Raw genomic sequence first — 27,865 nt, 5'->3', positions numbered from 1 at the left:
AACATAAGTTTAAATATAAGAAATAGAAACTAATAATTGGGGACAATAGGACAGGGATGGTAGGCACGATTGTGCGCTTATGCACGCCCCTTACAGACCTCTTAGGAATGGGGTGAGGTCAATGGAGGTTAGTTTGAGGGTAAAAGATTGGGGGTTTGAGCAGGTGACAACAGAGTCAGGTCGTGAGTTCCAGATATTGACCACTCCGTTGCTGAAATCATATTTCCTGCAATCGAGTTTGGAGTGGTTTACCTTTAGTTTATATCTGTTGTGTGCTCTTGTGTTGTTATGGCTAAAGCTGAAATATTCATTAACTGGTAACAAATGATTTTATGTACTATGATTAAGTCTAATCTTAGTCTTCTTTTGTTGCCCTGCACAGGAGAACGGAGCTGGAAAGCAGGTTAGTGGGGTGGGGAGGGAATGGAGATTTTGCAGTAACCTTCCCCTGTCATGCCCACCAAGCCATGTCATACCCACCAAGCCACACCCACAGAACCGGTAGTAAAAAAAATTTGAATCCCACCCCTAGTTAAACTGCAGCACTGCAAGCTACTTCTGCTGACTGCCGGCTGCCTACGATTTGGCGGTTCAAACCTCACCAGGCTCAAAGTTGACTCAGCCTTCAATCTTTCCGATGTGGGTCAAATGAGGACCCAGGTTATCGGGGACAAAATGCTAACTCTCTAAAACCGCTTAGAGAGGGCTGTAAAAGCACCGTGAAGCAGTATATAAGTCTAAGTGCTACTGCTATTTACCCATTCTAGTCTTCAGGAGTGGCTGGGGATGATTAGTGCTCTCACGCCTCTGAATTGTCCTCCAGGCACGCAAATGAAGATTATTTGGCATAAGGTGAATGCCAGTTACCTACGCAATTTCCCCTTCTGACAGAGCCTTCAGTTGCCCTTTTCCAGAATCAAAAGGCACGATTAACATTTAAAAAAAAGAAAGAAAAAAGGGGGAAAACAAAACTATTGCCAAAAAAGAAGACGGGGGGGGGGACCCCAGTGGGGCTCCGGTGCACGCAGGGCTTTTCCTGCCAATTCCAGATGGTTTCTTAAAGGGGGAAATAGCATAATTCATGTTGCATTAAGACAATAATGGAAAGTCATCTTCCACTCTATATTCCCGAAGCTGCTTTAGGAGTGATGTTCTCTCTCGTTTCCCAATAAAAAGACCAAAGGGTGCATCTTATTCAAAACAGCAACAAAGTGAAAATAAAACCTCTTTGTGAATCTAATGCAACCCTTTCACCTTCTGGAAATAGCACTTTGGGGATAACCATGACCTGGACGACGGAGAATCTCCACAGATGTGCAAACAATTCGCAGTTGAAACTTGCTTTACCTGCATTCGAATTCAGTTCTTCGTTCTCCGACTCGGTCCCGTTCTGACTTCCGCTCCCATGGAGGCTGTTCATGGCCATAAGCTTAATCTTCTGCAGCTTCATTGCTTCAGCCATGGCTGTGAGGCCTGTTTGCAGAGGCAGAAAAGGAAAGAGAAAGAGAGGGAAAGTGAAAAAGAAAAAGGGAAAGAGAAAGAAGAGAGAAACAAAAAGAGAGAGAAAGGGAAAGAGAAACAAATAGAGAGAAATAGTGAGAAAGGGAATGAGAAAGAGAGAGATAGCGAGAGAGAGGGAAAGAAAAAGAGAAAAGGAAAGGGAAAGAGAAACAAAAAGAGAGAAAGAGAGAAAGGGAAGGGGAAAGAGAGATAGAGAGAGAAAGTGAAAGAGAAAGAAAAAGAGAAAGGGAAAGAGAAAGAAGAGAGAAACAAAAAGAGAGAGAAAGGGAAAGAGAAACAAATAGAGAGAAATAGAGAGAAAGGGAAGGGGAAAGAGAAAGAGAGAAAGGGAAGGGGAAAGAGAGATAGAGAGAGAAAGTGAAAGAAAAAGAGAAAGGGAAAGAGAAAGAAGAGAGAAACAAAAAGAGAGAGAAAGGGAAAGAGAAACAAATAAAGAGAAATAGTGAGAAAGGGAATGAGAAAGAGAGAGATAGCGAGAGAGAGGGAAAGAAAAAGAGAAAAGGAAAGGGAAAGAGAAACAAAAAGAGAGAGAGAAAGGGAAAGGGAGAGAAACAAAAAGAGAGAAAGAGAGTGAGAGAGAAAGGGAATGAGAACGAGAGAGAGAGAGCGTATGAAAGAGAAAGAAAGAGAAAGGAAAAGAGAAAGGGAAAGAGAGAAAGAGAAACAAAAAGAGAAAGAGTGAGAGAGTGAGAAAGGGAATGAGAAAGAGTGAAAGAAAAAGAAAAAAAAGAAAAAAGAGAGAAGTGAATGAGAAAGAGAGAGAAAAAGAAAAAGAAAGAGAAAGGGAAAGAGAGAGGAGAGAGAGAGAGAACGGGAATTAAACTTACATTAACAAATCAGACTAAATTTCAAACATTACTGATCTTCCAGTTTTGACCAGATTTCAACACCCATAAAACAATAATAATCCTCAATTTATGACCACAATTGGGATCAGATTTTGTTAAGTGACTCAATTCATGCTGTCTGACTTTGGCCACCCGATATCAGCTGGGATGAAAACTCTCCCTTCATAGAAAACTAGAAAGGATCCCTTCACAGATAGATGTGTATATTTTTCCTAGGTTTTTGTTGTTGTTTTTTTGCCAAACAATTTTACCTAATTTAAGTGGAACATGTGTGTATGTGTGGTTTTTTCCCCTAATATGTGTACTTTTAATACACATTTCGGGAGATCCCAAAAATGGTAAACGTTGGCACGATGGTGAACCCTACTTCATTATATTTTGGGGGACTACAACTTTGGTTCTTCTACTTTAAAATGTGAATAAAATATGAGTCATTTCTCCTCTATTCCTAACGGGGAGACTGTCCCACAAAAATAAGCCACATAACAGAAAATACTGCTTCCTTTCTACTTTTTATAAGAGCAAGTTACAACTTTTAAGCTTATATATTGCGTACATATACACAGTGAAAATTTGCATTTTCATAAAAACTATTCCCCCGGAGTCTTCAAAAAACAGTAAAGAAAAGGGAAACTGCAGATTAATAAGAGGCTATCCATTATTAATTAATCAGAACAATTAGGGGAAACTAAAACTAATATCAGTTAGATGCATTAATAAGATTATTCCAAACAAATGTATGGAGCAAATAGATTAATGGATGGATTATTAATGATATTAATGATTGAACAGATGGATATTAAAGGCATGGCAGATGCTGCCTAGAACTGATGGAATTTGTTTAAAATAGTCTTTGAAAAACCAGTAAATTATATATTTCTCCCACTGGAAAATAAGCCAAATTGATGCTTTCTCATAGACAGCTATTTTTAAATCCCCACTATGAAGACCTTGGCTTAAAGTTTGTATCTCCATTAGATGCCAAGGCTGTTCCAGCACCAGTAGACTGGAAGGAGGACAACCTTTTGGACCTCAGGGACTCATAATTTTAAATCCTGCGAACCAAAGACCCTGGGAAAATCCCCCCCCAAAAGTCTGCAGAAAAATCCCCCACCCCGTTTTCCTACCAATTGATCGTTCTTTATTTGGGATTGCAGGACACCATCTCCAGCTCTGTTCTCAGAGGGTGGGGGGGAGAGACTTTTGGCTTCATGCAAGGAAAGCAGCAGAAGCAGCAGAAGTCTTTCTTTCTCTCCCCAAACTCCGCCAGAAATGAGTCTTTGTGAGACTTGTCGTGCCGGCACAGCCTCTTGGAACAGGAAGCCTTGCGGGGTCCCAAAGACTCATTTCTGGTGGAGTTTGGGGGAGAGAAAGAAAGACTTTTGCTGCTTTCCTTGCGTGCCGCCAAAAGCAGAAGAAGAAAGAAGCGAAAAAAAGCAGCCCGGTGGCCAGGCCAGGCGCGTGGGGCAAGTTCCCCACTCCGCCCTTTCCTCCCTCCCCTCACTACCTTGTGTGGTTCGCAATGCAAGTGACACAAGCCTTGTGTTCCCGCAGGCCATGTGGGTGGCGCAGCCTGGATTAATTGCTTTGGGGGGATGACATTTCTTTGTGGACCACCAAAATTTTCTCATGGACCACCAGTGGTCCCCAGCCCACTGGTTGACGACTACTGACTAGGACACAACTGTGCAGGTTTGGGGGGCCGTTATACAAAAATGGTTTTACTATTAACTTTGGGCAGGGTGATTTTCAACTGTCTATCTAACCTACAGACAGAGATGATCCTAGATGACATATTTGCTCACTCTAATTACACAGAGACAGGCTTCAAACAAACAAAGACAAAGCATCGAGAAAGCATGGCTTTCGCCCTGAGCATCCTTCCTAACCTCTCCTCAGTTGCTTTGAAACATTTCCTCTAGCCTTTTTGGAAACTCTACCATTTACTGTTTAACTATTGTTTTTAGACCAGTGGTCCCCAACCACCGGGCCCCGGACCGATACCGGTCCGTGGATAATTTTGTACTGGGCCGCCTATTTTGCTTGGGCGCCACCATCTTGTTTTGACGGCGCTTGAGAAAGTGCTTCCGGGTGAGCTTGTCGGTCCTCGGTTGTTGGAAAGCGGCGTTTGGGTGCTGAAGGAATCCTCGCGCCTTAGTTTCATCAAAGGTGGGGGGCAGCTTCGAACGAAGAGCCGTCCCGATGGTGGTGGAGTCTCTCGTTACTCAGGAGGAGATTAAGAAAGAGCCCGAAAAGCCCATCGACCACAAGAAGGTACAAAGGAGGAGTTGAAGGTGGCGGGCAGAAGCGGGGGACGGCTGGCTGGCTGGTCGCTCGGCTCACCTTGCCTTGGTCGTGCGTGCTGATGCCAGTACCGGTCCGTGGATCATTTTGTGATTTGGGACGGCAAATACACACGCGCACCACCGTAGTGCAAGAGGCCAACTAGGCCATGCCCACCATGGCCACGCCCATCCAGCAACCGGGCAGAGAATTCATTGCTAACATTTTTGAAGCCCACCCCTGGGACAGGCCTAAAGTTATCCATCTAGCTTCAAACCTAAGGCAGGACTAAAACTCCTGGTCTCCCAGTTTCTAGCCTGATACCGCTACACCAAACTGACTCTCAAATTACCTGCATACACCTACTACTCTAGCACTGATTATGTTACTTAGTTGGGTCATGAAACATCTGCAAGGAAACAACCAAACTCAGAGAGCTCCAAGGACTCCGCAGTTCAACCCTGAGCCAAGATATCCTCTTCTGTTGGTACCTGTTCCTACTAGTGTCCTTTATTTACCAACAAACCATTCCGACAAATGAAAATGGCTCTGGAGACTGGCACCATGGTGTGCCAACTCCCCCTTTAAAAAGTGTTAGGGAGCCAGGTGAGAGCTAAAGACTATTTTTGTGATTTGGTTGGTACCCATGGATCACCGTAGAGGATGTGAGCTTTAGAATCTTCTTTATTGACCAAGTGTAACTGGACATATAACGAATTTGTCTCTCGTGCATAAGCTCCCAGTGAACATACAAACAGCAAAGTGATAAATCATAAAATACAATAATAAGATAACAAATTCCAGATTGTTCCGGCTGCACAACAGGACCAGTTGATTTAAAGATTTGACTACCGTTCTATAATGAAATCTACTTTGTTATTTTGTTAGAGCAGGGGTCTCCAACCTTGGCCACTTCACGACTTGTGGATTTCAACTCACAGAATTCTGGGAGCCAAAGTCCACAAGTCTTACAGTTGCCAAGGTTAGGGACCCCTGATCTAGAGGTCTTTTTTTAACCTGTGGAAGAAACTTCAGGCTTTTTTTTTTATCAGTTTCAGGCAAAATGGACAATTCCTTTTAATTTTTCTCAGTGAGATTTTGGAAGTGATGGTTGCTACTGTCTTCCATGGCCTCTTTCTACTTCATTCTGAATTCTTCACAGCCAACCCATGGAAACTGTCCCTTCCTTAGGGAATTAAGGGAAGTGTTGAAAGCCAGAATGGCTGCAGAGCACTGGAGAGATGAGAGGGCAAAGAAAAATAGGACATTCGCATTGATCTCTTGGCCACTAAGCTAAATGACTCAACAAATGTCGTTCTCCCATTTGTGAAAAGCTCTGCTTTGAATTGTAATGAATAAAAAGTATCATTAAAACTGAGCGAGAACCGACAGGGGGAAAATATAGTAGAACTGTTTTGGACATATCTCTCTTTTTCTCTTTCTCCTCCCTTGCTTTCTCTCACTCTCTAAGAGTAGGGGAGGATTTGGTGTCAATGACTCCCCTTCCCCAAATTATATAACTGTACAAAGAATCTAATGTGCTTATTTGTGAAGCACATATCAGGAGGAAAGGATTAAAAACTTCTGCCCGCAGAGCAGATGCAATCAAAAAATAACCTCTCATCCATTGCAAAACACAGTAAAAAAAAAAAGTTGGATGCTATCCATTTTTAAAACAATGTGTAATTTGATGGCCTGATAATAGCTCAAGGATACAGCCTGATATGAGACCTGCTCACAAATATTGCCCGACAAAGGCAAAACCGTTCACTATCAATTGGTCACGAGTGTTCAACACAGCTACACAACACCGATAGGGATAGCTTGGCGACTACAAGCTACTTTTGCTGACTGCTGGCTGCCAGCAGTTTGGTAGTTCGAGTCTCACCAGACTCAGCCTTCCATCCTTCCGAGGTCAAGTAAAATGAGGACCCAGATTGTTGGGGGCAATATGTTTTAGTTTAGTTTAATTTACTTTATTGTCATTGCACCTCATACAACGAAATCAAACACCATCTTCAGTGCACATCATGACCAAGAAAATAAACACAAACACACATCCCTCACACTCCATGCATGGAATTGAAAACCCCTGACACCACAACAACACTGCACTAAACAGTAGAATTCAAGAGAGCTACTGCCCTGGGATAGAAGCTGTTTTTCAGCCTATTTGTCCTTGTTTTTATTGTCCTGTACCGTCTGCCAGATGGTAATAGTTTTTTTAAAAAGGCTTCGCAGGATGAGATGGATCTTTGAGAATGTTTTGAACTTTCTTAAGGCAGCGAGAGCTATAAAGCTCTTCCAAAGAAGGGAGAGGGCAACCAATGATCCTCTGGGCAATGACGTTAACCCTCTGGAGTGCTGTCCTATCTGCCATTGTGCAACTGGCAAACCCTACACAGGTGCTGTAAGTTAAGATACTCTCTATGGTGCAGCCATAGAAGGTCACCAGCAGTTTTTCATTCAGTTGTTGTTTTCCGAGTTGTTTCATGTTGACTCTGTAAACCACTTAGAGAGGACTGTAAAGCACTGTGAAGCGGTGTATAAGTCTAAGTGCTTTTGCTACCTTCCTTCCTTCCTTCCTTCCTTCCTTCCTTCCTTCCTTCCTTCCTTCCTTCCTTTTATTATCATAGGCTAATTCTGCTGACTGCCAGCAGTTTGATCCTGACTGGCTTAAGGTTGACTCAGCCTTCCATCCTTCCGAGGTGGGTAAAATGAGGACCCAGACTGTTGGGGTCAGCATGCTGACTCCATAAACTGCTTAAAGAGAGTTGTAAAAGTACTGTGAAGCAGTATATAAGTCTAAGGGCTATTGGCTAATCTGCAAAGATGGCAGCGAAAAATAATGACTGTCAGAAAGCTATTCTAGAGGAGGCTTTGACATGACCAGCTCACCTCCTGCACTCCGGAAGATCATCAGTACCAAACAACACTCTTACAATAAAGTTATTTCTTTCCCCTGTCCGTAATTGGTTAGACACAGTCCCCATCGCTATGCATTAAATCGGAAGGATTTCCGTCCAAACTGCAAATGAGAAAATTAGTGAAAGAGGAGCTATGAGTAATCAAATCTGGAAGTATGCATTTAATTAAAATCAAACGCCAAGACACAGCATTGTCGTACGGTTCCTCATATTAAAACAAAACATTATATTAAATTAACAGACAACAATTTGCAGTGAGCAGCTCTTGAAGCCAAAATGGAATGGGAGAACTGACAACAGTACAACCCATTTGGCTCTGTTATTGTTTTCACTTTAAGTTGTGTCCGCTGCTGTGTGAGCTTCAGCTGTGCTCACTGATGGCATATGAACTTGCTGGAGGCAGGCTCAAATCCATTTGATGTTTAATCAAATGTTTAATCCATTTGCTGTTTCAAATGGAAGGACAATGAAACATCCGGCAACATAAAACGCTAATGTGTGACACCATATTGAAAACTGGAGTGGGGAAAGAGAGTTCTAAAACACCCCCATTTTTGACTGGGGCTTTTGAGTGGATCACAAGCTCTGGTGAGGGTTTGCAAGGGAATTTCAGTGAAGCTGTAAATTTAAATGCCCGTTGCCCACCATATATATACCATTCCAGAGAAATTATTGTGCAATCTCTTCTTAAAAACATACTCCAGTTGTGTTGGAGCATTCCCAACTTCTAGAGGCCAGCAGTTCATACTATCAGGAAATTACTTCTTAGTTCTAGATTGATTTTCTCCTGGATTAGTTTTCATCCATAGCTTCTTATACGGTGAAGCTACTTTTTCATTCCTTTTCTGCTTCCTTCTGCACTTTTTTATTCTTTTTTCCCTTTTTTCTGTTTTATCTTATAATAAATTGTAATAAAATACTACAAATAGAGAACGAGAGAATGAGGCAGTGAGTTTTCTGTATCAATTCAGTTTGCAAGCAAGTCCACCTATTATTTAAGGTTTCTTTTAAATCAGACCTGTGTATTCTATGGCCCCTGGACCACATACGGCCCTTTGGCTGTCCCCATCTAGTCAGAATGAGGTCAATCAGAAATTAGACATCAAATGTAAATAAATTTACTCCCTGCACGCAATTCAACTGCCTTGCTTTTATTATGAAGGTGGCAGATTTTTTTTTCTCGGTGTACAAATGTGCAGACACTCCTACACACCTTCAGCCCTATTGGTTTGGACCTCCACAATAGTGCCAATTTCTCATGTGGTCTCTTGGGAAAATTAATTGCCTACCTCTGCTTTAGATACACACATGCATTTTGCTGCAGGTCCAGCCTGATGCATGAGGTATGTCTCATTTCCAGAAAAAAAAATGGGACTTTTCAAAAGCAATGATGCTTTTAAAAATAGAATGTTTTTCATTCATTGCCATCTCAAGCTTCCACCAATTCATACCGCAGGCCTAAGATGGCAGCTCAAATTCAGGACCTTGGATAGCACAGAGAAAACACTGAAATATATCCAACCAAGAAGAATTGTGTATTGATGTGTCAAGGGTTATAGCACTGTCTCAGGTGCTATAATCTACAATCTTCAGACAGACAGACGGACAAAAACCTTTCAATGTACAAAAACTGTGTTCCTAACTGCATATTTTGGCAGCTAATCCCTTGCTGCTGGGTCAAGAATTAAATTAGTAGAATTATATTAACCAGGTAGAGAAGACTAACGTGTGAGAGGGCTGAAGACCAATGTCATATTGAAAAATAAAACGTATTTTGCTAAAGGGAGCCCCAAGAACCAAAAAGAGAGCATGCTCGGATTGTATTCACAGAACTACACACAACTACTCCCGCACATATACACACACATATTCCTTCTTTCCTTTCAGAAGCCTGTTTCTAATGGTTGATTGATTTCATGACAACTTTCATTTCTTACAGAGGCTCAGCTATGGAAATGATTTGTCACGATTGTAAACTTAATACTTTTCATGAGCTCTCCACTCCAGCAATTGTTCTCTTATTCTGCAGAGTTGACTCCCTGGCCCATTGGACTTCGAGGATCACTAGGAACAATGTAAAACTTTGGAAGGGAAGAAGAAATGAAGGGGAAAATAAAGGAGGAAGAGAGAGATTGGAAGGAAACCAACTGAGCAGAAAATCTTTGAAATCATTTCGTGATCTATAATATTTTATATAATTGTACGACACTGAAGTCATGGCTGTAATGTTTTGCATGTCAAGGAAATCCCAAGTATTTGAATGAAATCTCAATGAATCCCAGAAGGAAGGAGGGAGGGAGGGCGGAAGGAAGAAAGGAAGGAAGAAAGGAAGGAGGAAGGAAGGAAAAGGGAGGGCAGGAATGAAGAAGGAAAGAAGAAAGAGGATGGAGGGAGAGAGAGAGGAAGGAAGGAAAGAAGGGAGGGGATGGATGGAGGGAGGGAGGAATGAGGAAGGGAGGGAGGGGAGGGAGGAAGGAAAAGAGGGAGGGAAGGAAGGAAGGAAAGAAAGAAGGGGTGGAGGGAGGGAGGAATGAGGAAGGGAGGGAGGGGAGGGAGGGAGGAAGGAAAAGAGGGAGGGAAGGAAGGAAGGATAAAAGGAAGTGGATGGAGGGAGGGAGGAAGGATGGAAAAGAGGGAGGGAAGGAAGGAAAGAAGGGGAGGGAGGGAGGGAGGGAGGGAGGGAAGGAAGGAAGGAAGGAAGGAAGGAAGGAAGGAAGGAAGAAAGAAAGAAAGAAAGAAAGAAAGAAAGAAAGAAAGAAAGAAAGAAAGAAAGAAAGAAAGAAAGAAAGAATGAATGAATTCTGGTAGTTGAAGTCCAAAAGTTGCCACGGTTGGACACCCTTGGTTTAGAAGGTCCACATGAATCAGAGGGGCTAGAATTGTGTTTAAAGTTGCCCCTCAAGGTCAGAGCCCCACACCAAAGAATCAGCAGCCGTTCTCCTTAAATTATGGGCTAGACTTTTTCACCTGCCCCACCCCGAATTCACACCTCACTCTTGTCTAGTGTTTCTCCCTAGGTAAATCATCTCCTGCCTCTAATCTACAAATAGACAGAGAAAGATTGCTCCAAAAGAACAAAGAAATCTGGCATGTTGTTATATTCTCAGTTCAGTGAAGCAGAAGGCAGATTGTATGTCATCTTCCTCCTTCTAGGAAATGCTCAAAATAACTAAGAATCAACTCCGGGCAGAACAAAATAAAAGCCAAAGCAAAGAAGAGCAAAGCTGGAATAACCAGAGCTTCCCTACCACTGATCACTTCCATATATGGAAGTATTTTGATGGGGGATCGATTAGCTAATTCCATACTTCAAATTAATGATTTTATTGGGCAGGGGGCTTCTTTAGAACACAGGGGAATAGCTTTGAGCCTAAACTACACAAAGCCTGTGAAAGCTTTGGGGAAGTTGCAATTAAATTGTTAAGGAGCATGTAAAACAGAGGTGGTATTCAGCAGATTCTGACCAGTTTTGGAGAACTGGTAGCGGAAATTTTGAGCAGTTGGAGAACTGGCAAATCCCACCTCTGACTGGTCCCGCCCCCATCTATTCTCCACCTCCTGAGTCCCAGCTGATTGGCTGGGCCTTCTCTGGTTGCCCTGCACAGGAGAATGGAGCTGGAAAGCAGGTTAGTGGGGGAGGGAAATGGGATTTTGCAGTATCCTTCCCCTGCCACGCCCACCAAGCCACGCTCACAGAACCGATAGTAAAAAAAAAATTGAATCCCACCACTGATGTAAAAAGTGGGGGCAGCTATTAATTCATAAATGGAAAACAAGCAGGATCGCTCTTCCAGTTTTTTTGCTTCTTACATTTTCAAAATTCTCATTCTATTAAAGGTTATGTTTGGTGATGACTCTACACCTTTCCTCTTTATCCTGGCAAGATTTGTAGCGGTGGTTTGAGAACCAGTGACCTTGTTTGTTCTATTTGTATCTGTAGTGGGACTAGAACTCACAGCCTTGCAGTTTCTAGCTTGGTGCCTTAACCACGACACCAAACCTGCCCTTTGCAAATTTACAATTGGAGAAAATGAGGGACCTTGGATCGTGTTTCAGGTGTATATTGAGCTTCACAGCGAATTGTCCTGTGTGGAAGGCAACCTAGAGGCCAATTCAAATGGGTGTGTACCTCTATACGTGCACACTGTGTACTTTACACAGGCAAGGAACTTTCCCTAAGCTTATTATCTGTTAGCCAAGCTTAAAAAAATAGTGCTAAAATTGTTCTTCCACCCTTTTCACTATTGTAATGTTAGAAAGTATAAAAATTTCCCCCTTGGCTAGTTTTTCTATAGGTTGGGAGATTGACAGCAATTAGCAAGATTACCATTATCACTTTGTTGCCCAGAGAGGTTGTTTTTTTTTTTATAGAAAAGGAGACCAAGAACTCTAAATTTGTTTTGAGTTTTTATGTTTTCCATTTTATAATGCTTTGGTAAGAACACACTTGGAATCCTGCATCCAGTTTTGGTCACCACGATATAAAAAAAGATGTTGAGACTCTAGAAAGAGTGCAGAGAAGAGCAATCAAGATGATTAGGGGACTGGAGGCTAAAACATACGAAGAATGGCTGCTGGAATTGGGGATGTCTAGTTTGATGAAAAGAAGGACTAGGGGAGACATGATAGCAGTGGTCCAATATCTCAGTATTCACAATGTTTCAATTCAGTATTCAATATTCACAATGAAGAGGGAATCAAGTCAATTCTCCAAAGCACCTGAGGGCAGGACAAGAAGCCATGGGTGGAAACTAATCAAGGAGAGAAGCAACTTAGAACTAAGGAGAAATTTCCTGACTGTGAGAACAATTAACCAGTGAGACAACTTGCCTCCAGAAGTTGTGAATGCTCCAACTCTGGAAGTTTTTAAGAAGAAATTGGACAACCCTTTGTCTGAAATAGTATTGGGTTTCCTGCCTAAGCAGGGGGTTGGACTAGAAGACCTCCAAGGTCCCTTCCAACTCTGTTACTCAGTTATTCTATGGCTAGAAGACTAGATTTCATAAGCAGATCTCTTGAAAATCCTTAAAGTTTTCTGAGTTTTATCCCATCAATTAACACTAGTTTGAAATAATTCAAAAGAAATATAATTTCTGTTCTTTGCACACCTCTGTTGATTTTTTTCATTCTCTTCTGCTAACTCCATTCTATTCTCTTCGTGTCAGTCTCTGTGAAATTTAGGATTGAAAGGATCTTAGCCCAACTATTTGATGGCCTCTAAACTGGAGAAATCTTGTTTAGAAGCACTGTGAAACCTGACCACAGATCTCATCGCTTAGTAGCCAGCCATCCTTTTTCCTAATTAAAAATCGGCAAACTTTGAGCCATGAAAAGGAGGAAAGGTATCATAATTGAGCAGTTACCTATATCAAATTTCAAAGCAGAGGGTTATTTTTTTCCCTAATCAAAGGACCAAACTGGGGGGGGAGGTTTGACCAGCTAACAGGTTTCCAATGACCCGAGGGGAAAAATTCTTGTTCCATTTAACAGCCTCTGAAGAACGCTTCCTTTTTAATCTTGTCTTAATCACAAAAAAAATTATTGTCCTGTTTAACCAGAGTTCTATCGCATACGTTCGAGAATCCTACTTACTTAGATGCCGCTGGAATGTGTAACATAGTAGTACGATTGTCTTTGGAAGAAGATTTTTCAGACTGACTGTTTCCCCCTTTCTTTCTTTCAAAAAGGAGGAGGGAAAGGCAAGGGAGGAGGGGAAAGGAGAAGGGGAGAGATCAAAAAGCTAACTTTAATAGATGTTTGACTAAGGTCAGGCTCCTAGGAAATGGAACAGTGAAGATGAAAGCAGCCAAATATATTTGGCTTTTGATCTCGGCAAAATCCATTTGGCATTGTTTAGGTTTCCTATAATGCTTCAATTTGTGAGTGATATCGTAGCCAGAATGAACTGCCTTCCATTTGATGGTTTGGGGTGTTTCATTTTGTTTTCGTTTCAAATTAATAGCTTTTGTAAAACTTTAACATCTACTGCAGGGGGAAAAAAGTTCAGGAAATAAAACGAGGAAACAGAATAAGCGTTCTAAGAGCCGCTATCCAAGAGATCTAAAATTATATGGATTATATGGTCAAGCAATGCTTCTTTTTAAGATACCAACCACATCCTGGTTGCATCTAAGGTTGGAGATATAAGGAGCATCGTTTTCCTACCAGAAACCTTTGGATTAATAGTTCTACACTTATAGTTTGGGGGAGAGAAAAAAAACTCCATTGGAGTAGATGTCCAACGGGCATTCAATCGTTCTGCGAAAAAGCAGAGAGAAGATTTTGCTTTTTTGATATAAAAGAAAACTAAAAGTGAAATCAAAATGCATGTGACACTTCCCACCATCAAAACATTGCACTTCAGTGCATTGTACAATTGTTGGGAAGAACCAGAGAAAAATATATGTTAACGCTACTATTCTCTCGGTTTCCTGCAGAAATAATTCCATTTTAAATGCTTCCCGCTTTCTTTTTGCCGAGTTGGTTTATCACTGAAAGAACATCATGCCGTTGCAAAGGCACAAGATTTTTTAAAAGAGTTACATTACTACATTAAGTGTCAAATCCAAATGTGGCTTCAATGTGTGCGTGCGTGCGTGTGTGTGTGTGTAAAACTTTAACATCTACCACATCTATGCATATACATAGCTTAAAGCCATTTGGAAACAGCATAATAGGCAAAAGAAGACAAAGTAAGTGTATGACTAAATTAAGTCATACATTCTGCACTTTAACAAATATTGCGGAGCTTGGTGTAACACTATTGTGTACTACATTTCTTCTGAGAGTGAGCAGGAGCTCGTGAATCAAGGTTTTTCACAGCAAAATGTTTTCCTACGAAAAGAGAATCTGCTTCCTTCTGCACAGCATCTTGCTACGTTTAACCAACAGCTTTGCACACCTTAAAGAAATTGTTCCATACTGTCTCCTATCAACTGTTGAAGTGGTACTACTGAAGGACATGCCTACTCATTCTATACACACACACATTTTACACAGAGAGAGAGAGCCTTGAAGGAGGCTTGATTCCCTGTTACAAGTATGTTCCGAAAACCTGCGAAGAATTGGTAGCCTCTTTCCTAAAACCTTGTCTTTCAAAATGTCAGGGGCAGAAAGTCACTGCTGAAACATCAGGAAAGTGTTATTGTCTAGAACAGCCCCTAAACTCTGGAGCTCCTCAGTGTCCAACAGATACCAACCGTGACTATCCAACAAGCCAACCAGGGTGTTAAACCCAATTTCACTGAGGGCTGCATCAGGGTTGTGTTTGACCTCGGAGGGGCGGGGAGGCATGGCCAGCATGACATCACTTGTGTTGGGGGCGCCGGTGCCGGCCCGAGCTCTCTGCCAGCGAAAACGGGCTCCAGAGCTCCATTTTCAGCAGCGGTGTCCTCCCGCAACTCTCTGCCAGCAAAAACAGAGCTTGGGAGGGCCGCGCATGTCAGAGGTGGTATTCAGCCAGTTCTGACCAGTTCTGGAGAACCGGTAGCGGAAATTTTGAGTAGTTCTGAGAACCGGCCAATCCCACCTCTGACTGGCCCCGCCCCCATCTATTCTCTGCCTCCCAAGTCCCAGCTGATTGGCTGACTGCCCTGCACAGGAGAACAGAGCTGGAAAGCAGGTTAGTGGGGTGGGGAGGAAATGGGGATTTTGCAGTAACCTTCCCCTGCCATGCCTACCAAGCCACCAAACCATGCACACAGAACCAGAAGTAAAAATATTTGAACCTCAACCTCCGCTTTCATTGACAGAGGCACTGTGGCCTGGTCCCTCACTGTTTACGTGGGCCAGATCTAAGCACCCAGCAAGCCAGATTCAGCTCCTGGGCCTTGAGTTTGATACCCGTGATCTATTCCAATATATTGTATGTAACAGTATAACAAGAGCTGAAAGGCACCTTGGAGGTCTTCTAGTCCAACCCCCTGCTTAGACAGGAATCCTAAACCACTTCAGACAAATGGTTATCCAATCTCTTTCTAAAAGTCTCCAATGTTGGAGCATTCACAACTTCTGGAGGCCAGTTGTTCCACTGATTAGTTGTTCTAACTGTCAGGAAATCTCTCTTTAGTTCTAGGTTGCTTCTCTCCTTGATTAGTTTCCTTCCACTGTTTCTTCGTCTTGCCTCCTGGTGCTTTGGAGAACAAGTTTCTGCATTCAGTATACCTGGCATTATAGTCCAGATTCTAAATATTTCACTTTCAATGACTGCCATTTTGATAATCAGCATCCTAACCCAAGAAGTAAACATACATCATTTTATTAAGTGATACTGTTTGTCATGCCCCTGGTGGAGACTGACTCTGAGGGAGAGGAGGAACAGCCGACAGGGAGTGGAGGTGTGGCTCTGGAGGTTGTGGAGGAGGCTGGGGAAGGGCAGAGGCCGGCTGGGCAGTCAGAGGAGGACCCAGGCCCATCCCCTCTTCATTCTAGGGCACACAGGGAGGAGAGGATAAGGGAGAGAGATGGTCTACTGGGGAGGAGAGGGCCTTGATCCTCTTCATGGGCTGCAGCTGTGACAACTGGATAAGAGGACGGACATGCGTATGGGCGAGTGCTGGAAACAAAGTGTAGAAATATCTCTATTGTTCCTCTCTGAGTTTGGCGTCCTTCCCAGTGTGTGCTCTGATATCTGCGGACGTCTTCAAGCCCTTATCTTGCCTGGTTTGTGTTGTTTTTTATTCTTTATAATTTAAACAGCATTTCCTCCTTCTGGTAATTGTTCGTGTGGAAGTTTTTTGTCTCCAGTCAACGATATTTGGAGCTTGGAAGCAAAGTGAAGGAATAAAAGGGGTTTTACCTGCTTTTTATGTATTTATTTTGTATCCCACCCTGGGTCATCACACTGTTTATCCCAGTTCAATTTAAAAAAAATTCTAACCCAAGAAGAATTAAGTTTTACAACATTTTTGGTGACACAGAATACAATGGCCTGTGTCAAACTTTCATCATCTCTGGCTTCTCCTAGGGAAACATTTAGATTTGCAAGAGTTTTAGTTCCAAGCTTTAACCTTCAACTTTCAATCGCCAAGCTTGTTCAGTGATCGTCTCCATGGTTCCCTTACCTGCTTCTATCCCGCCTTCATTGTTTTTACAAATAACGCAAGGCAGTGAACATATTTAACACACAACTCCTCCTTATTCCTCATTGCAACCCTTGTGAGGAGGGTTGGGCTGAGAGGGAGTGACTAGTCCAAAGTCACCCAGCTGGCTTTCATGCCTAAAGTGGAACTAAACTCACAGCCTCCTGCTTTCTAACTTGGGTGCCTTCACCACTAGACTAAACTGGCTCTTTATATCACCTGTGTGTGTGTGTGTGCAACCTATTTTCCAAGGTATTCAAAGGCCAGACAAAAAACAATGGATGGAAACTAAACAAGGAGAGATTCAACCTGAAAATAAGGGGAAACTTTCTGACAGTGAGAACGATCAACCAGTGGAACAGAAGTTGCCTTTGGAAGTTGTGGGAGCTTCATCCCTGGAAGCTTTCAAGAAAAGACTGGACTGCCACCTGTCCGAAATGGGGTAGGGAGTCTCCTCTTGGGCAGAGGGGTTGGACTAGATGACCTACAAGGTCCCTTCCAACTCTGTTATTCTGTTTATTCTCTTATCTTCTTCGGCGGGAGGTATCAGGGAACCCTAACCAAGCCACACCGAACCAAGACAGGGCAAGGAGCTCTCTACAGGCTGTGAAAATCCTCTCATCATAGAAATCTTACATTATTTCGCTTCTTCGACAGCCTGCCCTAATGCAGCCGTGAGAGGAAGCAAGGAAAGTTGCAAACTTAGCATCTTTCTTTTTTTTTACCTCCTAACGTACAGGATAACGCGATATGGAAAATATGCAAAACAATGTTTTATGAATTAGGTTATTAGTATGAAAATCAAAGGGCATTCCCCATCTGCTGGAATGGGCCATGTGACTGATTTATGCTGTGGAGGCTGAATTATTGATACAAATGCTTATATATTATATTTTATATGGGGTATCATGGGATAGCACCATCTGGCACGAAGGCATCAACATGTGCACCTTGGACTGAATAAACACAGCAACCAGATACCATGGCACATCACACTGAGGTGAGCTTTGTTAACTGTAGTTGCTCGCTAAAGTTTTTGAAAGCTGACAAAGCAAGGCACTTGCTTAAGATAGAGAAGTTAAATGCTAGCCTATCTTAAATAGGCTACCACTTAACTAGCCCCCTAGCAGTTCAAAAGCATATAAGTGCGAGTAGATTAATAGGTACCACTTCGGTGGGAAAGAAACAGTGTTTCGTACTGAGGGACCGTCTCTTGCTGGTTACATCTACCCAACCCATCAGAGCAGGGAGACAGGGAATGTTGCAGGTCCTATCTCCTAGGGAGATACACAGCGGTGGGATTCAATTTTTTTTTACTACCGGTTCTGTGAGCGTGGCAGGGGAAGGATACTGTAAAATCTGCAGTCAGGGGTGGTATTTGCCGGTTCTCCGAACTACTTGAAATTTCCACTACTGGTTCTCCAGAACTGGTCAGAACCTACTGAATATCACCTCTGGAGATACACCTGGTGGACCCAGGAGGGCCTTCTCCTTGGTGGCTCCCTCTCTCTGGAACATCACCCCCACAGAGATTAGAATGGCACCCATTCTAACACTCTTCCAGAAGGCACTGAAGACCGGGTTCTGCCAGCGGGCCTGGGGAACCCAGAATGGGATGGAGCCCATTAAATGGCTTGTGTGAGGTGCTGCTACCAGGGCGGGAGGTGTGTGGTGATTTTAGTATATTAATTTATTATTATATGACTTCTTTTATTAGTTTTATTGTTTTTATATGCGGTTTTATATTATATTACGTAAGCCGCCTTGAATCACCATATGTGAATAGGAGGCAATATAAATCCCCTAAATAAATAAAAATACACCTTTGGCATTTGCCAAAGCACGGAAATTTGTCTTCGGAAAAATGCTGGCTCTCTCAGCCGAAGAATGGAGATGAGCACCGTGCCTTAGAGTCGAAGACAACTGACAGGGAAGCCTTCACCAGATGTTGTCAGGAAAGGTGGTGTTCCTGGCTGTTGTTCTTGAGGGACCGAAGGGTTCGTTCAGAAGCCGAAGGAAGTGGTGGGTCATCCAACCATGCCTGCAAAGTTGGAAGTTGCAATCTACATGCAACAGGGCCTCTATTAACCTGGAGAAGGATGGCAGTAGTACCACAACCTAGGAAGCCTCCTGGGAGCAAAAACGGCCTCCCAGGAGGCTTCGCTGAGGCCCAGGAGGCAAAAAAACGGAGCATGGGTTGTTTTTTTTCCCCCAAAGAAGCCACGCCCACAGTCATATGGCCACTCCCACTTAGCCATGCCCACAGAACCAGTCGTAAAAATATTTGCATTCCACGCCTGGGCAAATGCCCCAGAAATAACATTTTTCCTGCACTGTCAACATTTTGTTCCATCAGTATCCTCCTCTTGGTGTTTCCTCCAGAAAGAGACAGAGGTTTTTTATCTATATATCTATATATATCTATATATCTATATCTATGTATCTCTATCTATCTATCTATCTATCTATCTATCTATCTATCTACCTACCTACCTACCTACCTATCTATATATGCATGGTATTCAGCTTTGTTCGGGTATTTTCCCACGTCATTATAGTTGTTCTTTTAAAGTTGTAGCAATGTTTCGGCAGAATCTCATCTGCCATCATCAGGCTTCTGTATTGTGTTCGACTTGTGTTCTGTATTGTGTTCGCCTCACAGACGAAAACAATACAGAAGCCTGATGATGGCAGATGAGATTCTGCCAAAATGTTGCTACAACTTTAAAAGCACAACTATAATGACGTGGGAAAATACCCGAAAAAGATGAATACTATACATACATACATTCATACATACATACATATATTTGTTTTCATATATATATATATATAAAAGCATTTTAATCTTAAAATTTAATCTTAAAATTACTTTTTCTCCTTACGGGTCTTCTTTTGCTTCTCTGCTCATATTTTATGTATTTATTTTCAGACACTGGCTTGGGAGAAGGCAAAAGAGGCCTCTTTCTATAAGTGAAATCTCTTTTGACATTCGGGGCTGCTGTTCTAAGCAAGTTCGTCTAAGTATAGAAGTATAAAAGCCCTGAATCAGTATAATGCAATTATCTTTTTATTGGCTCGATGAGAGTTTGAATTTTATTTACAAAACAAAAAATCAAAATAAAATCAAACAAAGCTACAATCTTGCAACTTACTTGGGGATAAACTGGATGAATTTAAAAAGAATAAAAGAAACCGTTTCTTCCAAAGGAAGTTGAAAAGATTATAGCTATGTTTGATTTTATTACACTGCCTGTCTGCCTAACAGGTTCAAAGCAATTTTAAGAGACCCTGTCACTTTACAGGAAATTCTTGACTTATGACCACGACTGAGATTGGAACTCCTGTCTTCTCTTGCTAAGTGATTCAGTCGTACCCATTTTTGTTTGCCACAGTCGTTAAACGATCCAGCTTCCCCAAAGGACTATATTTATTGGAAGCCCCCTAGGAAAGTCATAAAATAGGGATTGCATGACCCCGGAAGATGTCGTAAGTACAGGCAGTGGCCAAGCTCCTGAATTTTGATTGTGTGATTTAGCGATACGGCAATACTTTTAAAGAGCAAGGACCGGTTGCAAGTCACATTTTTCAAGGTTTTCAGAATTTTGCGTGCTTGCTTAAAATCCAGAATTGGGGTGAAAATCATAGCAAGTACAATCCTGTACGTCAAAGCTTCCCTTTGAATAAGGAAACCCAAGGTGTTTAAGGGATGTGGAAAAAAGAAAAAGAAATCATGTGTCCATTTAGTAAGATAGAACATAAATGAAATCTTAGAGGAAGTCTGAAATGAGGATACGTTGATTCATTACTTCATTATTTGAAAACATGGATTATTCTTATGCTCATCATGCATAAAAGGAACCCTGGAGAGAATAAAATGCGATCGTTTGCAGTATAAACACAGCATCCGGATTCCCTTTGCACATCTGCCTTGCACCTGGTTGTGCAAATTTTAAGGAATGCACCATCTTGATACTACAGAACCCTTAACACACTCTCTCTGTATGTATATGTGTGTGTATATATGTATGTATATATTTGTATATTTACACACACACATCTGCTGAGTGAGCTATCTCTATCTCCATCATCTATCTCTATGATCTATCTAAAACTATATATCTATTTATATCTACTATGTATCTACAGTATCTATCTATCTATCTATCTATCTATCTATCTATCTATCTATCTATCCATCCATCCATCCATCCACACACACACAAACACACCACAGAGTATATATAAATAATCACCCAGCAGACAGATGACAGAGAAGTCAACTTCACCATTGATTAGGAATACGTGCAGATGTGAGATTATTTGCAAAGGTCATATAAGCAATTCTGAGACCTCAGTGAGGGAAGGGGGCAGACTTCAAATGGAATTAATTCAAATACTCCTTGGACGGGTATGCTGTATTTAGTCTACTGAACAATCTCTGCAAATATTGATCACCAAGTTAAACGGGATAATAAGGAGGAAATAAAGCTTGACTTTCCTTTTTTGTTACCTTGAGAGTGTCTGCTAATCAAACTCTGTTGATGGCTCTTAATATATAAGGTTGAAATATGTTATGCCTCTACATACGACTGGCTGATATTTGAACAAAACCCATATGGGGCTGTTTTTAAATTTTAATTGTATTCTTTTGCAAATGGCCACCTCTTATTTAATATCCATTGGCCCGGATTGGGTTCACTCTCTTTAAATGGTGCACTGAGGGCTACACTCTCAAAAGGAATGGGAGAGACCAAGGCAAAACATTAAATTTGATTTAGGTTTAATTAAAATTAAATATAGTTTGCATGGTTTGCCCTCAGTCATGTATTTAATTATTTCTCTCCCCACGACCAAGTTAAATGCTACAAAATGTTAACAACCTTTGAAGAACTTTTGGGCCAAATCACATTGCAATCAGAGCTTTCAGGAGTGAAATGTGATCTCAGCCCCAGATCTACTCCTATTAGTAACAAAAGCATAACGTATACTGCACAGTCTGCGAAAACCCTTTTTCTAGTCATGATTGTAAGGCCATATTTACATGTAATTCCACCTACCTTTGTTAGATACAGTATAGGACACCATTGGGATAGGATAGGATAGGATAGGATAGGATAGGATAGGATAGGATCAGTGATGGGATTCAGCCAGTTTGGGAGAACTGGTTGTTAACTTTCCGAGCAATTTAGTGAACTGGTTGTTGGAAAAAATCATTATGGCATAATATCATTATGTTAAATTATTTGAATCCCATCACTGGATAAAACAGAATAGAACAGACTTGGGACCTTGGAGGTCTTCTAGTCCAACCCCCTGCTTAGGCAAGAAAACCTATAGCATTTCAGACCAATGACTGTCCAGTCTCTTCTTAATAGCTTCCAGTGTTGGAGCATTTACAACTTCTGGAGGCAAGTTGTTCATTGATTAATTGTTCTGTCAGGAAATTTCTTCTTAGTTCTAGGTTGCTTCTCTCCTTGGTTAGTTTCCCTCCTTTGCTTCTTGTCCTGCCCTCAATTGCTTTGGAGAATAGCTTGACTCCCTCTCCTTTGGGGCAGCCCCTGAGATATTGGAACACTGCTGTCATGTCACACCAGTCTTTCTTCTTTTCATCAGACTAGACATATCCGGTTCCAGCAACCATTCCTTATATGTTTCAGCCTCCAGTCCCCTAATCCTCTTGGTTGCTCTTCTCTGCACTCTTCCTAGAGTCTCAACATCTTTTTTACATCATGGGGACCTAAACTGGATGAAGTATTCCAAGTGTGGCCTTACCAAGGCCTTATAAAGTGCTACTAACACACTTCACGTGAAGTCTATCCCTCTGTAGGGGCATATTGTCCAAGGGATAAAGTTCTCCATCCAATGAAACAAATACAGGTAGTTCTTGACTTATGGTCATCATTTCCATTGCTAAGTACAGTGGTTAAGTGCGCAACACCTGATTTTATGACTTTTGCCAGAGTTGTTAAGGCAAATTGTAAAATGAACCATGTGGTATTTAAGGGAATCTGGGTTCCACCATTGACTTTTTTTGGATGGGAACTGGCTGGGAAGCTCCCAAATGGTGATTGCATGATTCTGGGACAGTGAAATTGTCATAAATAGATAGGAGTTGCCAAGTACCCAATCGCAGGGCTGAGGGACGGTGCAGTGGTCCTAAGTACAAGGACCGACTGCAAGTCATTTTTTTTCCAGTTACTGCAAATGGTTACAAGTTGACAACTACTAGTAGGAATGAAGAGGTTTATGTTGGGTTTGGCTGTACTGCACCCCGCTTTTCAAATACGACAAAGGACGTTCATCATGTGGAATCTCTATTGGAAACAGGCTACGAGATTTCACCTCTTTGGCAATTTCACTTCCTTTATTTTCCATAACGCTTAAAAGCCATTCGACATCAAACCAAAACGACTTGCCAAACCCTGTTTCAATCAAAGCCATTGTTTAATTTATAAGACATCTTCTCAGCCAGTGCATTTGAAAACAATTAGCCGTTTCTTTTAATCTATGCAATTTTTTTTTTTTAAAGAAAAGTTAAGAGAGGCAATTATTTCATTTGAAAATCTGTGTGAGAGGGAACCAAAATTGTTCCCAGGTTCTAGGGCATATTTTTAAATTTGTTTATTTTGGTGGTGATTGCTTTGCAGTCCTGATGTCAGAAACTTTTAAAGGTGTTCACATGAGAGACAAGATTATTTGAAGTGAAAAACCTTGGCTGTTACTAATCAAGTTGTTCTGAGGGAGGAGGAGGAGGAGGAGGAGGAGGAGGAGGAGGAGTTGGGAGAATACAGGTAGTCCTTGACTTATAACAGTTCCTTTAATGACCATTCAAAGTTACAACGTGTTTTTAAAAAGTGATTTATGACTATTTTTCAGTTACAACCTTTGTAGCATTCCCATGATCATGTGATCAAAATTCAAATGCTTGGCAACAGGTTTATACTTATGACCGTTGCTGTGTTCCAAGGTCATGGGATCACTTTTTGCAACCTTTTCACAAGCAAAGTCAATGGAGAAGCCAGGTTTGCTTAACCTCTGGGTTTCTAACTTATCAACTGCAGTAGCAGAAATGTTGGCCTCTATTGCAGTTATAAGTCGAGGACTAGTTATGTATGGACAATTTCATCTGTCATGGTTTGTCTGCTCCCATTTTCTGTGTTGCTGAAAACACTGTAAAGCTGAACTCTTCTTGGGTTACGATAAACCCACATGATAAACTGTATCAGGTAATTAACACATTTAGCTTATCAAATGTCCTTTCAATGATATGAAGATGAAATATCTAGAATCTGGATCATAAAAAGCTTTCTCTCCCCCCTTTTTTTAATCGGGGAGAAAATACTTAAATATAACAGGCAGATGTGGATGCTTGATCGTGTTAGAAATATCTTTGTAAGATGTAAACTGTTCCCAGTAAAGCTGCCTTTTGCAATTGACTGAAGGTGAATTTGTCAATGCCGATAATTATTGTACCAATAAAGGAGAATATTTGTAGTGCAGGATTGAAATGAAAGATCTTTGGTGGTTTTCTTGCAGATGTTTCAGCCAGGTAACATAAGTGCTAGTCTGATTTCTGTTATTAAGAGTTTTGTTTTCATTCTCTCCCAGGGCATAAAGGAAAAAGATCTGCTGTGAACTCCACATAGGCGTCAGTAAGGGCAGCCAGCTAGTAAATCCTCAGCTCAATCCAGTCACCTCAACTCTACTGCAAATTAAGGGATTACAGGGTCGTAAAAAGGAGCATTTTAAAATTGGTTTAATCTTGTATAGGGTTTTAATGTTGTAAGCCACCCAGTGTCTCTTTCAGGCTAGATAGGCGGCAAGATTCAGTCTAATCAATAAACAAATAAATAAAGAAACAAACCTCATCACTAACACCTTCTTTTAAGAATTTTCAATCTCTTCTTCGGTTAAATGAAAACCAGTCCTGGTGGAACATCTATTCAGAAAATATCAAATAATATTTTCAAAGCTCCTATCCTATTTCCCCAAAAATACAACCTACCCTGAAAATAAGTCCTAGCTTGATTTTTACATGTGAACCCAATATAAGGCCTACCCCCAAAATAAACCCCAATTAAGATCCTACCCACTCCAGAGTGGACAGGCAAAAATTAAGCTAGGGTGGAGATTGGGATGGGGTGGACCTGCCCTTCTACTTACCTTTGGACAGTTGTAGACAGGCCTCGCACACCTTGACACCTGCCTCACCAGCCCATTTCTTCTGTCACCAGCAAGGCTGGCAAGGCTTTCTTGAAGGCCTCTGTAGCTGATAATAGAACACCATATTGATCCAGAGCTCTATTATCAGCTGCAGAGGCCTTCCGGAAAGTCTTGCCGGACAGAGAATAAGTAGTTCCTAAAGGCCTCTGACAGCGAAAAGGAGGCCGGGGGCAATGCACACAAGTGAGGTTAGTCAGTGGATGACATCCCCCCAAAATAAGACCTGGTGCCTTTTTTGGTGGCAAAAAAAAATTATAAGACAGGGTCTTATTTTCGGGAAAACACCGTACATTGCAAGAGTAAATAATATTCCTACTAATACAAATAACACAAATAATAACACTGCTGCTGCTGCTACTACTACTACTACTAATAATAATAATGCCTCTTCCATTGTCAGCATGACCATAATGTAAGCCTAATTACCACCAGCATTAGAAGCAGCTTGTGGTTTTATATTACATTGAGGTAAATTACACTAGAATTAGTGTGGATTACTTTTATTAAATAGGGAATAAGCTGTTAATTAACTCCCTGCTGAAGCAATCTCTTTCAGAGCTTGCAACTGTTATTAGCTCCAGATTAAACTGTTGAATTAATTTCCCACTTACTTACTATTTCAAGAGGTTGTTTTTTTTTTTTAAATCTACCTGGCAGCAGCTTTAATGAGAAATTGTATTAGTGAACATAAATTGTCCCGACCACCCCTTCCCTTTCCTTTTGGTGGGGAGAGTAAACAGTTTATAATAATGTTTATGCAGTCATTTTGTTTGAACAAATAAATGCCTGCACGCACACACAGATTTTAATTAGCTCACGGATATCAATATATTAAACCGGAGATTATATTAACGGATTTCGGAGAAAACAAACAGGTAATCCCCCATTTAAAATGGTTCGCAAATAGAAAAGCTACCTTGATAAAGCTTTTAGGATGAAGATGGGAGAGATCGCACCTTTTCACTCAGGTCTCCTACTAAACCTAGGAATCTATAAATCAAATATCTGTTTGTTTTTAATTTAAGCAATCATCAAAACCCGCCATTCTTTTTTTTAAACGTCCTTCTGTAAAAGAAATTCCTATTATTATTTTTTTGTCTTCATTTTCAGAAGATGTTGCTGGTTTGGAGGTGGCATCTTCTAAATAGCTCTAGAAGAGGGTTTTCTTGAAATGTCCAGAGTGTAATTCATTTTGGGGAGTGATCGAAGGTACTTCATCCCATTATCTGCTGTTCTCTTGAGATCTATATCAAGCCAAGCCCGGAAAGAAATTGTTGTCTCGTTTGGTTTTTTTTTTCAAATCACGAGAACATTATTTAGGAAGGAAGCTTGATTGTCAGTGCTCTCTAGCAGGTCAAAACTTCTTGGAGACTTACAAAGTCGCCAGATTTGTTGCAACGGCTAACAGGTTGCATGTTCCTTGTTCATGCAAGGGTGGGCTTCAAAAATGTTAGCAACCGGTTCTCTGCCTGGTTGCTGGGTGGGTGTAGCCATGGTGTGCTTGGCCTAGTCGGCCTCCTGCACAATTGGGCGGCCATTTTCACCCTCCCTGGCCTTCCGGCCTCCCAGAACTTTTATGGCCTTCCAGAACTTCTGGGGGCCTGTTTTTTACCTTACCCAGGCTCCGGAGGCTTTCCTCGGGCTTCCAGGAGGGCAAAAACAGCCTCCCCAGGCTCCGGAAGCCCTCTGGAGGCTGGAAACGGGCCTGTTTCCGGGCTTCCGGAGCCTCCCATTTTACACCCTCCCCGAGCCTCCACATGGGCCCTGCGCTTATCTGGAATCCAAAACGGGCCTCATGGAAACTCCCGAGAGGGGGCAGGGCGAGGCCAGCCAGGGGTGGGATTTGCTGGTTCAGTGAACCGGCCATAAAATTAGCTACCAATTAACTAAGGGTTCACCCGAACTGGGGAGAAACGGTAGCAGCCCAACCCTGGTGACAATAAGAAGCAGGGTGAATGAAATGGACTTCGTGTGTCGACTCATGGAACATTTCTATGGTTTTTTTTTTAGAGTTGCCAACAGAAAAGGAGGTGAGGGAAGGGGTTTGAAGGAGCAGTGCAGCAGGTAACTGCAATTTAACCACTATACCACTATGGCTCTTATATAGCAATAGTCCTTAGACTTACAGTATATACCACTTCACAGTGCTTTACAGCCCTGTTTACAGAGTCAGCTCTTGCCCCCAACAATCTGGGTCCTCATTTGACAAACCTCAGAAGGATGGAAGGCTCCGTCAACCTAGAGCCGGTCAGAATCGAACTGCTGGCAGTTGGCACAGTTAGCCTGCAATACTACATACTAACCGCTGCGCCACCACGGCTCTGACAAATCAATTCCTCAGAAAATCAGACTCAAAGAGATAGAAGAGAGAGAGAAGTTTGTGGATGAAAGAACAGCTAATACCAAAAACCTCATGCTAATAGCCTTTGCTCCAGAGGGGGGAAAAAAATGTGTTAAGTCACAAAAGACACAAATAGGAGGAGTAAACACCTTGTATTTGAAGAGTCTTGAGCTCTGCAAACTTTACGTGGCTTTCATCGGGGAAAAACAAAGTCCTTATGTCTGTAAAGAAAAACATTGTTAAAAGCATTGATACAGTATGAAATGGGAATATTCTACTTAAGGAATAATGGCTGAGTTGGACTCTGGACTGAATTACTAAATAATGCTCTAATATCTTCTATAATGCTCGCTCATCTTCTCATCCATCCAAATGAGTACCCAATATCCATTTTTCTGCCTTTTTAGATCAAATTCCCACCACCCAAAGATGTCTCGACCAACTTGGGATAAATTAAAAATATATATATACAAGTTATCTAAAATACTGTATCTCAAATATTGCAAGCCACAATTATTTGGCCAGGAGAGCAAACAGATCTTCAAAACGAAATGCCATAGTAATACATTTCTAACAACGCTAGCAATAGGCTGCACAAGGTGAAATAATTAAAACGGCAAAGGACCCTTAAAACAATTT

At 41.7% G+C, this 27,865-nt stretch overlaps 1 protein-coding gene across 2 annotated transcripts in view; it reads right to left on the bottom strand.

Annotated features, from left to right (window-relative positions):
• The window catches only part of DACH2 (dachshund family transcription factor 2), a 284,817-nt gene that overhangs the window by 95,021 nt on the left and 161,931 nt on the right, over positions 1 to 27,865 (bottom strand). Inside the window, exons 3-4 of one of the 2 annotated variants that reach the window (XM_087940987.1) lie at positions 27,376 to 27,447; positions 1,348 to 1,473 (exon numbers count right to left, since the gene is read on the bottom strand). In XM_087940987.1, the coding sequence (XP_087797113.1) occupies positions 1,348 to 1,473; positions 27,376 to 27,447 (198 nt within the window). The remainder of the gene's footprint in view (positions 1 to 1,347; positions 1,474 to 27,375; positions 27,448 to 27,865) is intronic. The other variant, XM_087940989.1, reaches the window with a different exon arrangement.

The sequence above is a fragment of the Pseudonaja textilis genome, chromosome 12, assembly GCF_049901715.1.
Source record: "Pseudonaja textilis isolate UNSWEBS1 chromosome 12, rPseTex1.2, whole genome shotgun sequence".
Classification (NCBI taxonomy): domain Eukaryota; kingdom Metazoa; phylum Chordata; class Lepidosauria; order Squamata; family Elapidae; genus Pseudonaja; species Pseudonaja textilis.
Note: the sequence above shows the minus strand (reverse complement) of the source record. Positions and strands in the feature narration are given on the sequence as shown.